The sequence below is a fragment of the Epinephelus lanceolatus genome, chromosome 22 (genome assembly GCF_041903045.1).
Source record: "Epinephelus lanceolatus isolate andai-2023 chromosome 22, ASM4190304v1, whole genome shotgun sequence".
Taxonomy (NCBI): domain Eukaryota; kingdom Metazoa; phylum Chordata; class Actinopteri; order Perciformes; family Serranidae; genus Epinephelus; species Epinephelus lanceolatus.
The window spans coordinates 1,883,263-1,900,939 of NC_135755.1; the positions used below are offsets into that span (position 1 = coordinate 1,883,263).

At 43.0% G+C, this 17,677-nt stretch overlaps 1 protein-coding gene across 1 annotated transcript in view; it reads right to left on the bottom strand.

Moving 5' to 3' along the window:
• Positions 1-6,685: 6,685 nt before the first annotated feature.
• The window catches only part of rbm46 (RNA binding motif protein 46), a 38,997-nt gene continuing 28,005 nt past the window's right edge, over positions 6,686-17,677 (bottom strand). The window contains exons 10-11 of the mRNA XM_033651846.2: positions 15,737-16,001; positions 6,686-14,145 (exon numbers count right to left, since the gene is read on the bottom strand). Of these exons, the coding sequence (XP_033507737.1) occupies positions 15,739-16,001 (263 nt within the window). The 3' untranslated portion in view covers positions 6,686-14,145; positions 15,737-15,738. The remainder of the gene's footprint in view (positions 14,146-15,736; positions 16,002-17,677) is intronic.

The window sequence follows — 17,677 nt, forward strand, 5'->3', positions numbered from 1 at the left end:
GGCTCCGCCCACCAGTCCACCCTGTGGTCGTATGACTCCGCCCACCAGTCCACCCTGTGGCCGTATGGCTCCGCCCACCAGTCCACCCTGTGGTTGTATGACTCCGCCCACCAGTCCACCCTGTGGCCGTATGGCTCCGCCCACCAGTCCACCCTGTGGTCGTATGACTCCGCCCACCAGTCCACACTGTGGTTGTATGACTCCGCCCACCAGTCCACCCTGTGGTTGTATGACCCCGCCCACCCGTCCATCCTGTGGTTGTATGACTCCACCCACCAGTCCACCCTGTGGTTGTATGACTCCGCCCATCAGTCCAGTGTCTCTGACTCCATCCATGTCCATGTCAGAAAATTAGAGTCACCAAATCACCAAATGTCTCCCCTTCTGTTCCTGAGATATGACGTTAAAACATGATGTCACAGTCAAGCTGACCTTTGACCTTCATTATTTCATCCTGTCAGACATTTGTGTCAAGTTTGGTCACAATTACCATATGAACTCTTCAGTTATGGACAAAAACATGTTTTTATGACGTCACAGTCACCTTTGACCACAAATTCAAATCAGACGTTTTTTCCAAATTCAAAGAAATTCCCTAAAGGTATTTTGGAATATATCACGTTCATGAGAACAAGACAGATGCAAGGTCACAGTGACCTTGAGTTTTGACCCTTGACCATCAAAATCTAATCACTTCATCGATGAGTCAAAGTAAACATTTGCACCAAATTTGAAGTTCCTTTGAGGTGTTCCTGTGACATCACATTCACAAATATGAAACAGACAAGGTCACAGTGACCTTTCATTAATCAGTCATGTGTAATTAAATGAATGTGTCACAGCAATCCTTTTTGAATGTGAGGCCAAGTTTAACATATCTGACAAATGGGGTCTATTATTATTATTATTATAACACAAGTGATGTGGACATTAGACTAATTTTGATATATACCGTTTTCATCAGTTTTTTGAAGATGATTTGAAGACATTTCTGTTTTTTTTTTAAATTAAAATAATCGTTATATTAATCAAATAATAAAAAATAATCGTTAGAATAATAGATAAATTAGTCATTTGATATATCGACAAATCCAAAAAATAATCATGAGATAAAGCCAATAAAAAACTATAGATCAATCCAGAAAAGAAATTCAATTCAATTCAATTCAATTCAATTTTATTTATAAAGCCCAATATCACAAATCACAATTTGCCTCACAGGGCTTTACAGCATACAACATCCCTCTGTCCTTATGACCCTCACAGCGGATAAGGAAAAACTCCCCAAAAAAAAACCCTTTAACGGGGAAAAAAACGGTAGAAACCTCAGGAAGAGCAACTGAGGAGGGATCCCTCTTCCAGGACGGACAGACGTGCAATAGATGTCGTACAGAACAGATCAGCATAATAAATTAACAGTAATCCGTATGACACAATGAGACAGAGAGAGAGAGAGAGAGAGATATAATAATAATAATAATAATAATAATATATATAATCATTTGATTAGTCAAGACAACAAATAATACATAGATTTTTTTAGAACAATGCAAAGATTTTTTTAAAAATTGTTTTAATTTTTGTGGATTAATTTAAAGGAACGGATAGATTAATCAAGAAACAATAATCAGCAGATTGAGAAAAAATAACAGAGTAATCAAAAAAAAAAAGTTTGATAAATCAAGAAAAAACTAAATATTAAATTAATTGAAAAAAATACATACTGAGTAAAAAATAACTTTGATTAATTGAGAACAAAATTATCGTTAGATTAATCAAACAAATATGCATCATTGGATTAATCAAGAATTAAATATTAAGATAAGATTAACTGAGAAGTAAAAATCGATAGATTCATCAAGACAAAAATATTTGTTAGACTAATCAAAAAATATTTTTTTCATTTTAAATAAATTGAGAAAAAATAACAGTAAGATTTATAAAAAAAAAAAGATAAATCGAGAAAAATATAATCCTTAGATTAATCAACAAAAAATAATTTATAGATTAATCAATTAATTGAGAGAAAATAAAGGTCAGGGGCAGCTCTAAGAATAAGAATAATAAGAAGAAAGAATCTCTATGTCTCTATGAAAAGTACAATCTCTCTAGTTCTGCTGCTTTCATTATATTATTTAAAACTGTCCGTGTGGGTCTGACGGCGTGATCAGTGACATCATCAGTGGGTTTTAAATCTGATTCTTTTATGATGAAACCAGGAAGTGTCTTTGACGTCTGACAGATTCTATTAATAACTGCTTCATATTACGTTTCAAAGGTCTGATGCTTTACAGCAGAAAAACTCATGTGGACACCGAGGACCAGATCCTCCATATTTGATTCTGTCAGTTATTTGTGGAGCGAGGTGGGCGGAGCTACGCTAAAGTCAGTCAGCAGTGAGGTGTCGGGGGAGACGTCTGACTGGAGGATGAACTCCCAGCGCTGAGAGAGGCAACAAACACCACAGAAGAAGACGAGCTGAATGAGGACGGACGGAGTGTAAAACTGTGAAGATGAGTTTTGGGGAGGTCTGATTTTATGCTGATGGAGATAAAAAATAAAGAACAGAAGAAGAAGAAGAAGAAGAAGAAGAATGTGCAGTTAATGTGCTGACTGAGTGAATTACATAAAAACCTTCAGCTTATTAAACATTAACTGTGTCGACTCGTGTTCCCTCCTGCTGATAATCACACACACACACACACACACACACACACACACACACACACAGTGTCTCGTCTTAATTACACACACACACACACACACACACGCTGTAAACATCAGACTTCTTTTTCTTCTCTCCCGCTGCGTTTCCATTTTCATAATCCCCTCTGTTTAACCGCTGCACCTCCTCCTCTTCTTCATCTTTACTGTCTCTCCTCCCTCCTGTTGTTTGTTCCCTCCTCCATTTAACTCCCATCTTAAGTTCTTCTTCTCCCGTTGTCCTCCTCCTCTTCCTTCTCCTCCCTTTCTTTTTCTCTCCTCCTGTGTCCCTCGGACAGATTTAATGACTCCACAATCACCTGATGTGACATAGTGACTGTCAGAACTGACAGACATGTGGTGTCGTGTGAACCAGGCATAAGTCAGGCTAATGTTGATACTACACTAAGTGACTAGCTAATGCTAACTGACAGACACTGAGGTGAAACACTACAAACAAACAAACAAACAGTAATAAACATTATATTATTATAAAATGATAACACAAACATTTACCTGTCAGTGTGGTGGACAACATTCATTTGACAAACATAACATCTACCTGCATTTGGCGCCTGGCAGGTGTTAATTTGAGACCCTGTGTGACGGTATGACTGTGCAAACTGACTGCTTTCATGATGATAATAAAACAGGGCAGCAGAGCCATTACACACACACACACACACACACACACACACACACACACACACACACAGACGGGGTTTCAGAGGTCGGTTTTTCTCCATCAGCAGGTTAAAAGAAAAGAAAGAGCACTTTGATGTCCTTTAACCATCACACAGCAAAAAACAGCAAGAAAGAGCTAAAAACACCTGAAACTAACTTCTCCTATCAGACACACACACACACACACACACAGCTCCAACAACAGACCTGATTACAACAAAGGCGCTGAGCTGTGAGTGCTGACAGGAGAACAGCGGAGCAGAGAACAAGAGGAGCGAGGAGGTGAACAGGGATTATAAATCTGAGTCAGAGGAGAAGAAGAAGAAGAAAGACTAGAGCTAAAAAAGGCAAACACAGAGAACAAGGGATGAACGAGAACAATATCAGAAACAACTGGAATTTAAACAAACAAACTTGAATTAAAACAGCAGAAATAAGAGTAAGGGACGTCTTAAAGTCACATCAGGAGGGATGATAAAATAAAACCACTCACCGCTGTCAGCTCCTTTGACCTTTGACCTGAGCGATCACTGGACAAACTCATCTAAGACAACATAGAGCCCATCAGTGGCCTTTACCTGTAAGACAGAGGAATATTATTTTCACTGTAACTACTTGTGAACATACGGCACATGTTTCTCCAACAGTAACTCATCACAAACGCAGCCACAACCTTGAATACCTGCCATGTTTGACGATGACTAAAGAGGAGCTCTTATGCTTTCACTTATTTTCTGTCACAATGTTAGCATGTTCATATCAAACGTGGTCAAAGTTTCAAAAAATGAGGTTAATACATGTTAAAGTAATCCCTGTGAGCAGACAGGCTTCAGACAACCCTGAATACTCACTACATACACTGCTACATGTAGCTACATGCTAACATCAGGGAAGTGTGTAATCTTGGTCCCTCCTCGGTTATGGATCATATTCCTGCTGGGACATGTCTTTTTGTGTTTAAAAGCTTTAAAAGAGTACACTGCTACATATAGCTACAAGCTAACGCCATGGAAACATGTATCTTGGTTGCTGATGTTGTTAAATATCCCTGATTTCAGATCATAATCTTGCTGAACATTTCTGGTTGTGTCTAAAAGCTTTCAGTAAATTTAAATGGGTAAAAGTGCTGCTATACACAGTCAGTCCCTGGCTGCTTGTACACAGCTACATGTAGCTACATGCTAATGTCAGGGAAACATAATCTTGGTTGCCAGTGTTGTTATAATCTCCCTGGTTTGGGATGATATTCCTGTTGGAGCATGCATACTTCTGTCTACAAGCTTTTACTGTTTAATTTTCATGAAATAAAGCATCAATAGGCCGTTGGTCATTTCCTAGCAGCGAGTACACTGCTACATGTAGCTGCAAGCTAACAAAAGGAAAGCGTGGTTTTGGTTGCCAATGTTGTTAATTTCTCCCTGATTTCTGATCATATTCCTGCTGGAACATGTCTTTTTGTGTTTAGAAGCTTGTACTGATAAACTTTAATGAGAGAAACTGCCTCTACACATAGTCATTCCCCAGCTGCTACATGTACCTACATGCTAACGTCAGGGAAGTGTGTAATCTTGGTTGCAAGTGTTGTTAATTTATTAAGATCCTATTCCTGCTGGAACATGTCTGGTAGTGTCTAGAAATTCTAATTGTTAAGTTTTAACAGGAGAAAATACCACTGTACACAGTCATTCTCCAGTTTGGAATACAGTGCTACATGTAGCTAAATGCTAACGTCAGAAAAATGTGGTTTTGTTCGCTGAGGTTGTTAACTTCTCCCCAATTTCAGATCATATTACTGCTGGAGCATGTCTTGTTGTGTTTAGAAGCTTTCATCGATATATCTTAATGAGAGAGTCATTCCTCAGCTACAAGTACACCGCTACATGTAGCTACAAGCTAATGACATGGACATATGTCATCGTGGTTGCCAAATGTTGTTAATATCTGTCCGATTTCATATCATATTCTTGCTTAAGATTTCCGGTTGTGTCTAAAAGCTTTTATTAGTGAATTTAAATGGGAAGAAGTGCCTCTATACACAGTCAATCCCCGGCTGTAAGTGCTCTGCTACATGTAGCTACATACCAGTGTCAGTGTCATTTGACAGTGCTAACGACTAAACCACCGTGTCGCCCGAAATGAAAACCGTGATAAATCATGTAGTGATTTGTTTGAGTTTTCTTCCATTCATCATTCACATCATCAAACTGACATTTATCTTTCAAAGCTACTTTTATTACTCAGGCCCAAACGTCAATCAAAAACCAACCCGTTAATTCAGAAGCATTTTCATTACTTGAACTTTTTTTCTCGAAGCCTTGAAGCCTCTTTCCTTAAATGTCAAAAACAGCAGACTTGTGGTGTAAACGATAAATGATGAATGTAAGACGGTGAAAATAATTAAACATGTCTCTGCTTTTAATTATTAAAATCACTTGATAATTAATCACTACATTTTTCATTTCACATGCATTTACATCACCTCCATCTTTATTAATTAATATATCTGTTACTCCCCCCCCCCCACAGGGTCCGTGTGAGGACAGGAAGTGGATCATCGTCAGTGCTGCACGTCACTAATGATGATGTGTCTGCAGGTAAATACAGGTGTGATCGTCACGTGTCCACGTACCTGTCGTCTCCTTCCCTCTGGAGAGATGAGGTGAGTGAGAAGCTCCTCCGACAGGTTCAGCTGCAACGTCTGTCAGAGAAGGAAGAGATCAGTCTGAGCACACACACACGCGCACACACACACACACACTGAACACTCACCATCAGCTTCTCTCTGATCTCATGATGGATGTGAGCTCTTTATCTGACTCGTTCCATCCTTCCTCTTCCTCTACTCATCTTCATCCCTTCTTTCTTCCTAACTTCCTTTCTTTCTTTCTTCATCCCTTCTTCTTACCTCCCTTACTTGGTTCTTATTCCATTCTTTTTCCATCTTCATCCTTCCTCTTCTGTCCTTTCCTTCCTTGTTTTGTCTTGTTCGTCCTTTGTTCCTTCCTCCCTTTCATCTTTACTCATCTTCCGTCCTTCCTTTCTTCCTTCCATCCATCCTCTCTTCCCGTGTTTCTTTCCTTTTTCCTCCTTCCTTCCTTTCCTCCTTTGCCATTCTTCTTTTTTCCCCATCTTTTTTGCTTCTTCTTCCCTTTCCATCCTTTCCTACTTTCCTTTTCTTCACTCATATTCCTTCCTTCCTTCTCCTTCCTTCTTTTTCGTCCTCATTTGCTTCTTCCTCCCCATCCCTCCTACCTCTTCCTCCTTGTTCCTTCCTTCCTTTCCTTCTTTCTTCCTTCTCCCTCTTTTCCTTCCCTTTTTCCTTCTTCTTCCTTCATCCTCTTCCCTTTCCTTTGTCCTCTTCTCCATCTTATTCCTTCTTCTCCCCCTTCCTTTATTTCCTTTCCTCAATTTCTTTTGCTCTTTTTCATTCCTTTCTCTTTATTTCTTCCTCCCTCACTCCCTCACTCACTCACTCAATTCCTCACTCCACTCACGCCACTCACACCACTCACTCACTCCATTCACGCCACTCACTCCACTCACACCACTCCCTCACTCCACTCACTCCCTAAATTCCTCACGCCACTCACTCCCTCACTCCACTCCCTCACTTCACTCACTCCACTCACTTCACTCACTCCCTCACTCCACTCCCTCACTTCACTCACTCCCTAAATTCCTCACTCCACTCACTCCATGCCACTCACTCCCTCACTCCACTCCCTCACTTCACTCACTCCCTAAATTCCTCACGCCACTCACTCCCTCACTCCACTCCCTCACTTCACTCACTCCCTAAATTCCTCACGCCACTCACTCCCTCACTCCACTCCCTCACTTCACTCACTCCACTCACTTCACTCACTCCCTCACTCCACTCACTCCCTAAATTCCTCACTCCACTCACTCCATGCCACTCACTCCCTCACTCCACTCACTCCCTGATTTCCTCACTCCACTCACTCCATGCCACTCACTCCACTCACACCACTCTCTCACTCACTCCACTCACTTCACTCACTCCCTCACTCCACTCCCTCACTTCACTCACTCCCTAAATTCCTCACTCCACTCACTCCATGCCACTCACTCCCTCACTCCACTCACTTCACTCACTCCCTGATTTCCTCACTCCACTCACTCCATGCCACTCACTCCACTCACACCACTCTCTCACTCACTCCATTCACCCCATGCCACTCACTCCCTCACTCCACTCATACCCTCACTCCAGTCACTCACTCACTCCACTCACTTCATGCCACTCACTGCCTCACTCCACTCACTCCCTAAATTCCTCACTCTACTCACTCACTCCCTCACTCACTCACTCCACGCCGCTCCACTCACACATTCCATTTACTCCATGCCACTCACTCCCTCACTCCAGTCACTCCACTCAACTCCTCTCCCCTCACTCCACTCACTCACTCCAGTCACTACATTCCACTCACTCCCCTCACTCCACTCACACCACTCCCTCACTCCTCTCCCCTCACTCCATTCACTCCCTCACTCCATGCCACTCACTCCCTCACTCCTCTCCCCTCACTCCACGCCACTCACTCCACTCACTCCCTCACTCCATTCACTCCCTCACTCACTCCCTCCATTCACTCCACTCACTACATGCCACTCACTCCCTCACTCCTCTCCCCTCACTCCATGCCACTCACACCACTCCCTCACTTCTCTCCACTCACTCCACTCACTTACTCACTCCCTAAATTCCTCACTCCACTCACTCACTCCATGCCACTCACTCCACTCACTCACTCCATTCACTCCATGCCACTCACTCCCTCACTCCAGTCACTCCACTCACTACATGCCACTCACTCCCTCACTCCACTCACACCAGTCACTCACTCACTCCATTCAATCCACTCACTTCACGCCACTCACTCCCTCACTCCTCTCCCCTCACTCCATGCCACTCATTCCCTCACTCCACTCACTCCCTCACTTACTCACTCCCTAAATTCCTCACTTGACTCACTCACTCACTCCAGTCACTACATGCCACTCACTCCCTCACTCCACTCACACCACTCCCTCACTCCTCTCCCCTCACTCACTCCCTCACTCACTACATGCCACTCACTCCCTCACTCCACTCACACCACTCCCTCACTCCTCTCCCCTCACTCCACTCACTCCATGCCACTCCTCTCCCCTCACTCCACGCCACTCACTCACTCCATTCACTCCCTCACTCCATTCACTCCCTCACTCACTCCATGCCACTCACTTCCTCCCTCCTCTCACCTCACTTCACACCACTCACTCCCTCCATTCACTCCACTCACTACATGCCACTCACTCCCTCACTCCTCTCCCCTCACACCTCTCCCTCACTCCACTCACTCCCTATATTCCTCACTCCACTCACTCACTCCACTCACTCCCTATATTCCTCACTCCACTCCCTCACTCCCTATATTCCTCACTCCACTCACTCACTCCATGCCACTCACACCACTCACTCACTCACTCCATTCACTCCATGCCACTCACTCCATCACTCCAGTCACTCCACTCAATACATGCCACTCACTCCCTCACTCCACTCACACCAGTCACTCACTCACTCCACGCCACTCACTCCATTCACTCCTCTACCCTCACTCCACTCACCCCCTCACTTACTCACTCCCTAAATTCCTCACTCGACTCACTCACTCCCTCACTCCACGCCACTCCACTCACACACTTACTCCATTCACTCCATGCCACTCACTCCACGCCACTCCACTCACACACTTACTCCATTCACTCCATGCCACTCACTCCACTCACTCCACTCACTCCCTCCCTCACTCCATGCCACTCACTGCCTCACTCCCTCACTCGCTCCACTCACTCCCTCACTCCACTCCATCACTCCCCTCACTCACTCCCTCACTCCACTCACTCTCTCACTCCACTCCTTCACTCCACTCGCTCCACTCACTCCCTCACTCCACTCACTCCTTCACTCGCTCCCTCACTCCACTCACTCTCTCACTCCACTCCATCACTCCCTCACTTCACTCCCCTCACTCCACTCGCTCCACTCACTCCCTCACTCACTCCACTCCTTCACTCCCTCACTCCACTCCTTCACTCCCCTCACTCCCTCACTCTCTCACTCCACTCCTTCACTCTCCTCACTCCCTCACTCCACTCACTCACTCCCTAAATTCCTCACTCCACTCACTCACTCCATTCACTCCATGCCACTCACTCCACTCACACCACTCACTCACTCAATTCACTACATGCCACTCACTCCCTCACTCCACTCACACCACTCACTCCACTCACTCCCTCCCTCACTCCATGCCACTCACTGCCTCACTCCCTCACTCGCTCCACTCACTCCCTCACTCCACTCCATCACTCCCCTCACTCACTCCCTCACTCCACTCACTCTCTCACTCCACTCCTTCACTCCACTCGCTCCACTCACTCCCTCACTCCTTCACTCCACTCACTCCTTCACTCGCTCCCTCACTCCACTCACTCTCTCACTCCACTCCATCACTCCCTCACTTCACTCCCCTCACTCCACTCGCTCCACTCACTCCCTCACTCACTCCACTCCTTCACTCCCCTCACTCCACTCACTCCCTCACTCCACTCCTTCACTCCCCTCACTCCCTCACTCTCTCACTCCACTCCTTCACTCTCCTCACTCCCTCACTCCACTCACTCACTCCCTAAATTCCTCACTCCACTCACTCACTCCATTCACTCCATGCCACTCACTCCACTCACTCACTAAATTCACTACATGCCACTCACTCCCTCACTCCACTCACACCACTCACTCCACTCACTCCACTCACTCCCTCCCTCACTCCATGCCACTCACTGCCTCACTCCCTCACTCGCTCCACTCACTCCCTCACTCCACTCCATCACTCCCCTCACTCACTCCACTCACTCTCTCACTCCACTCCTTCACTCCACTCGCTCCACTCACTCCTTCACTTGCTCCCTCACTCCACTCACTCTCTCACTCCACTCCATCACTCCCTCACTTCACTCGCTCCACTCACTCCCTCACTCACTCCACTCCTTCACTCCCCTCACTCACTCCCCTCACTCCACTCCTTCACTCTCCTCACTCCCTCACTCCACTCACTCACTCCCTAAATTCCTCACTCCACTCACTCACTCCATTCACTCCATGCCACTCACTCCACTCACTCACTCAATTCACTACATGCCACTCACTCCCTCACTCCACTCACACCACTCACTCCATTCACTCCACTCACTTCACGCCACTCACTCCCTCACTCCTCTCCCCTCACTCCCCTCACTCCATGCCACTCACTCACTCCACTCACTGCCTCACTCCACTCACTCCACTCACTTCACGCCACTCACTCCCTCACTCCACTCACACCACTCCCTCACTCCTCTCCCCCCACTCCACTCACTCCATCACTCCCCTCACTCACTCCCTCACTCCACTCACTCTACTCCTTCACTCCACTCACTCCCACACTCGCTCCACTCGCTCCCTCACTCCACTCACTCTCTCACTCCACTCCATCACTCCCTCACTCCCCTCACTCCACTCACTCCACTCCCTCCCTCACTCCACTCCTTCACTCCCCTCACTCCACTCACTCTCTTACTCTACTCGCTCCACTCACTCCCTCACTCCACTCTTTCACTCCACTCACTCACTCCCTCACTCGCTCCACTCACTCCCTCACTCCACTCCTTCACTCCCCTCGCTCCACTCACTCCCTCACTCCACTCCTTCACTTTTTCACTCCACTCACTCACTCCCTCACTCGCTCCACTCACTCCACTCACTCCCTCACTCGCTCCACTCACTCCCTCACTCCACTCCTTCACTCCCCTCGCTCCACTCACTCTCACTCCACTCCCTCGCTCCACTCACTCACAACACTACAACAAACACACACTTTTAAACCATTACATTTATTTCTAAACACTGAATGTTTTGAACGTTGCTCCTTCACTTTCATCACTGACAGAAACAGATTCACTCTAACAATAAATTCCGCGCTGAGCTCTTATTTTGAAATCAAACTCTTCATTCTTTGTTTTTAATTTAAAGTGGGCGTGACACTAAAGTTTAAATAAATAGGGTGACATTTATTTACAGATTGTTCTTTTAGTGATGATTTCCTGATTTTTTGTTCTGTGGATTGTTGGATAAAAGGCCTTTTGTTAAAATACTGTTGTTGTAATTATTCTGTTTCCTTTAATTATTAATTAGCATCAGTAATCTGAATACACAGTTTTAGATTAAAAACACATGAAAAGAAAATCGCTGTGTTTTTGAATTTGTTCACTGAATAAAAAACATCAGGGACAAAAGGAAAATGTAGATGTAAGATAATCTCTGTACTTTTAAACTCTCAAAATTAATTCAACAAACAGAAATGTGTTTTTAATAAATGACACCTGAGAGACGTGCTGAGGAGCTACAAGCACAACTCTACACACACACACACACACTGAACTTTAAATCAGCACTGAAACAGAGCGAACTGAAGGATCATAAAACACTCTGACTGACTGTAAAACTGTTCAAACAGTGATGGTATAAATATACACAGAAACATTTACCTGAACACTCATCAGTCTGAAATCAATAAACATGAACATAAAGAAAAACCATTAAACCTGTTCCTTCAAACAGATCAATAAAACCACTTCACCCCTCAAACCTGAGTCACTTCATTTTCCTCCAAACTCTCCGATTCATCCAATTAAAGTGTGAATGTAACGTTTATAATGTTTGTTCTTATTTAGCCTTTAAAATAAAACCATGTCCGTGCTCTGCCTCTGATGAAGAAACGTCCTCCTCCTCTCTGGCTCTCAATCACCAAACTAAACTCTTTAAAACTGTTTCAAGTAGTTGGACTTCTCATATTTTACTTTTTCAGCTATTTCCTGTGCATGTTGTTTTTAACAAAATAAATTAAAAAAGTTTGAATGTCATTTTGAAACCTTCTGGGTGATCTCTGCTGTTGGATTAAAGGTATTAACATTTAAATAAATGCACTGCATGTTTTATTTATTTTTATTTTTATTAATTTTTTAATAAATCAACTTTTGTAATATTTAAACTTGCCAAATTTAAAGTTTATAAATATCCCAGAATCTTTCAATTCATTTACTTTAGATTTTATTCATTTATTCTGTTTTTTATTCATTTGATTTTAATGTTTTAAATTTTTAACTGCAGAATTTCCCAGAAAGGCCCAGGATCATTTATTAAATTTATTTTTTATCGATTCAAACTTGTTTAATTTATTCTGTCTTTATTTTCTACTTCATTTGTTTTTCATGAGTAGATTTGTAATTGTTGAATTTAAGGGGGATAAAAGTCTCAGGATCTTGAAAGTAATCTATTACATCTTCTCAATTACTGGATGTTTTATTTATTCTTTTTTGAATTTGTTTTTAATGAATTCATTTTTATTGCAGAATTTAAACTAACCTTGATAAACTCCCAGGATCTCTGTGTTTTAATGAGACCGACACATCTCATTAAAATTGTTTTACTGGTAATTTCCCGATATTTATTTATTTTCCACAGGATTGTAATGTGAAAGCATGACGAGGAAACCATCGAATGAGGCAAGAGAAACACATCTAACGGAGTTCTCTCTTTGCTTGGTCTGCTTACTCAGTGAACGTGGTTTACATTCGACTAAAACGAGAACAAGAACTCGATCTGGTGTAAAAACATTTTTAATCTTCCCTCTTTTTTCCTTCATCCTCATATTTCTGAAGTGTGAGGTGGGTCGAGTGAATTAAGAGACATGGTGAGAAATATCCCGCTCTCTGTTTCTTACTTTAAGATTTGTTGTGTTGATCGATGTCGACTCTCTCAGGAGGCTGACCGTCAACTGGACGGACACTTCGTGGTCTCTCTTCCTCCCCTTACATAACTCAGGTTAACACAAACATGAAAGGAGATGAGTCGCCACAAACATTCCTCTGAAAGAAGAAGAAGATAGATAAGTCCTCCTCCTCCTCCTTCGTCGTCTCTCTGTTTTTAGCTCTCTCAGGAGACGAGTGGTGTAATGGGAGGATGAAAGGAAAATGGAAATCAGATTTTAATGTAGTGGAAAAGCTCGTCTTTTAATCTCTCCGTCCTTTGGACACTTCATACTTTCTGTGTTGTTCACTCCAACATAGCTGTGTACGACGGTCCAACAACTTTACGTTTCAGCCTAAACACGTTCACAGAGGAGACGATCAGTTCAGTTGTTACGGAGGAAACAATCTCGTGTCTTTGAATGAAAATTCTTGCAGATTTTGTTCTCAAATGGACGAGTTTCCTTTGAAAAATATATTAAACTGACACAAAACAGCAGAGATTTGACGGCAGGTTTGTTTCAACATTGATATCTGAAGTATGGATGTGATGCCTTGTGGGTACTTTGAGGTGACTGAAGGAAAATAAAGCCGGAGAGGAGGAGAGGAGGAGGACACTGACATTTACCAGAGGTCAAGAAAACATATTTTATCAGCTGGATGTCTTTCTGTGGGATCTGAGCAGCGTCTGCCTTTGTTGTGTTTAGTTTTCAGAATCAGAGGTGATAGAGAGGAGAAGCCGAGCGGCTGATCGTCGGACTGAGATTACATTTAGCACAGAGTAGAAACAAACAGATGGACTGTGTGTTTGGGGAAATATGTGGAGGTGTAATCATAATAGAGACAGGCCTGCCTTTCCTCCTCCTCGTCCTCAGATGCTTCCCTCACCGCTGAATCCTCCTGCAACAACACGTCACATCTTTACCTCACTGGGATCAAACATGACAGTAAGAAGATACGACAGCTGCAATGTGTTTCTCTAAAGTCCAAACATTTTAAAGACCAAAGAAACATCCAGAGAGTAAGAAAAATGTGCAGCCAGGAAAAAGAGGAGTGACGGACTTGTTCTGACTAAAGTGGGATTTATACTTCTGCATCACACTAACACTGTGCGTAGATCTGTACCCTGAGCCTTCACATAGGCTGTAGCCTGACATACACCTCTCCAGAAATGTCACGACAATGCACAGCAGAGCTCCTGTGTCGTGTTTAAAGCCATAAACCATTTCACAGATAAGAAACAATAAAATGTGAAGACAGTAAAGCCTCCACACACAACAGCATCCCAAGACTTCTGTGTGTGATTTATCCTGACTTCATATGAGTAAAGGAAAACTCTGCTAGCTGCTAGGCTAATTTATACACTTTTTATACACAATTTATAGGACACTTGGATCACTACGGACGAGCAGTATGGAGATATTTTGTGGTTTCAATTATGTGTTTTTGGACGTTTGAATCTGGGGCGCCGTCAGCCTCCATTAGGTGGAGTTGTGTTACTACCTCCTCTCCCCTTGGATCTCTGCAAGTGATGTGAGGACTCTAAAACTTCAGCTGAGCCTCCCTCGGCATATGGGTGAGTAGATAATGGCTGAATTTACATTTTTGGGTGCACTATCCCTTTAAGGCATGTTTATTGTGTGTTTAATGTGTGTTTATATTTATAATATATATTTAAAAAAAGAAAACAGTCAGGATCTCCTGCTTTATTTACAAACACAGGAATAAAAAATATGTATAAATGAAATCATGATATTTATTTTTGTCCTGTTTAACTCAACTTTAACTTATCTATTTATTCATGCATTAATCTATTTATAAGCTCAATTAATCAATGCCTTAATTTATTTCTATATATTTTAGCGTGGACTTATTCCTTTATTTATTTCCATATTTTTTAAAGATTTATTTCTGTTTTTATTTTTTATTCCTTTATTTATTGAAACAGTTTTTTCTTCCCATGTTTATTCATTCATGTGCTTTTTCATACATTTTTAAATAATTTCCCTCTTTACTTTTTATTTCTATATTGTTTCATTCATTTATTTCTGTATTTATTCATTCTTGTATTTATCATACATTTTTAAAATAATTTCCATATTTATTTTTATTCCTTTATTCATTCAATTATTCATTTATTTCTGTATTTATTTACACATTTTTTAAATTATTCCGGCATTAATTTTTTATTCCTTTATTTATTTAAAGAGTTACTTATTTATTTCCCTATTTATTTGATCTTGTATTTATTCATACATTTATGTATTTCCACATTTACTTTTATACTTAAGTCATCATTTATTCTCCATGCTCATTATGTTTTCAGCAAATACCTGCTAAATAAAGCATTTTTGGAGCATGAACACGTGATTAATGCATTCATAGGTTATTGTGGTGAATTCACAAACAGCTGTGTGCAGCAGGAAACATAAACCCGTGTGGCGCCCACAGTTTAACACTTCAGCATTATACAGTCATGTGTGCGTCTCACCGTCAGTAGAAAGGCGACTGGGAGTTGATGTAGAGCCTTGGAGTCTGGGAGGCAGCCGGGGGGAGCGAGGACAGAGAGGAGAGGGCAGGAGAGAGGGTGAAGGGAGAGAGAGGGGGAGGAGGAGGAGGAGGAGAGAGGCAGGAGGCGAAGGCTCTGCCGCCGCAGGTCAGTATCCCGGGAGAGGTGGCGGAGGCGGGGGCGGCGAGCGGAGGAGAAGAGCTGCTGGGGGAATCACAGGAAGCCACTGAGCTCAGGATGGATGAGTCTGTGAGGAGAGAGAGAGAGAGAGAGAGGAGAGGGGGGTGAGGAGGAGGAAAACATGGAGGGAGGAAGAGCGGGATACAGGGGGATGATGGGGGGGAAAGGATGGAGCGAGAGGAAGTAAAGAATGCAACAGTCCCTCTGGATGTAAATCAATAGCTGGTGTGAAGACTGCAGGTTTCACTGTGCTGACAGACTCAGAGCTGTGAATGCTCTCAGCCTGCTGTTGGGCGTCGAGGACACGCTGAGACACACACTGCTGCTAACGAGAAAACTCCACAGGGTCACTTTAAACGTGCTGCAATAAATCACTAAATACCACCGAATGGGACGAAACTTTTAAGTTAATGCTCAACGATTCATCATCTTTACAGCGAATCAGAACTTTAAGAGCTTTGTACCATTTTACACTCTGAAGGTCACGGGTGAAGAAGTCAGGGGCAACAAAGAGAAGGAAAACAACAGTAACACAACAAGCACTGAGGTTTACTGTCCGGTCTTTGACTGAGGTTCAGTCCCCACATCTTTTAAAGAGGATACAAACTGTTGTGACACAGAGACGTTTTCCAGTTGGCCTCGTTTGTTTGTTTGTGCAGCCCAGTGTCACAAATCACACATTTGCCTCAAACAGTCTGTACAGCAAACTCCTTCTGTCCTCACACCCTCCACTCAGGGCAGGGAAAACTCCCCCAACACTAGAATCACTGTCCCGTGGCTGTATGACAAATGTCTCCCCTTCTGTTCCTGAGATATGACGTTAGAACATGATGATGTCACAGTCAAGCTGACCTTTGACCTTTTGACCTTCATTATTTTATCCTGTTAGACATTTGTGTCAAGTTTGGTCAGAATTAGTGAATGAATTCTTCAGTTATGGACAAAAACATGTTTTTTGAGGTCACACTGACCTTTGACCTCCAAATTATAATCAGTTTATTTTTCACTCCAAATGGACGTTTGTGCCAAATTTGAAAAAAAAAAAAAAAAAGAAAAGAAATAAAAATAATTCTAAAAACTTCCTCAAAGTATTCTTGAAATGTTGCATTCACAAGAATTATACAGATGAGGTCACAGTGATGTTGACCTTTAACCGTCAACCACCTAATCAGTTAATTGTTGAGTCCAAGTGGATGTTTGTGCCAAATCTGAGGCGTTGTAGAGATACTGTGTTCATGAGAATAGGACAGAATGGACAGACAAGACACTGAAACAATAACTTCCGTGGCTTTCGCCATCCCTGAAGACGTCAGGAAACATGTCACCACTTGTGAACTCTAAGCGTTCAGCAAACTTCGTCGTGAAAACCACAAGTCAGGCGTTCATATGGACTTTTCTCGTGAATACAGAAAACATGACCCAATTTTTAAGATATTTTTTGGGGCCCTTCATTTGATAGGGCAGCGACAGCATTAAGTGGGGAGAGGGGCTATGTAGGGCTGGGCGGTATACCGATTTGTACCGAAAACCGGTATTTATTTTCGTTATGATATGAATTTTTCATATACCGCAATACCGGTGAATAGCCCAAACAACGTCCGGAACGTGCGCGGCAGGAAAGTGTTTCAGCAGGGACGCATTTCACCGCTGCACACCACAGGCACGCTTGAGCGGGTGAGAGTGAGAGCATATAGAAAAGTTTAGAGGCGAGAATGGCTGCCGGAGACAGTCCTGAAAGCAAAG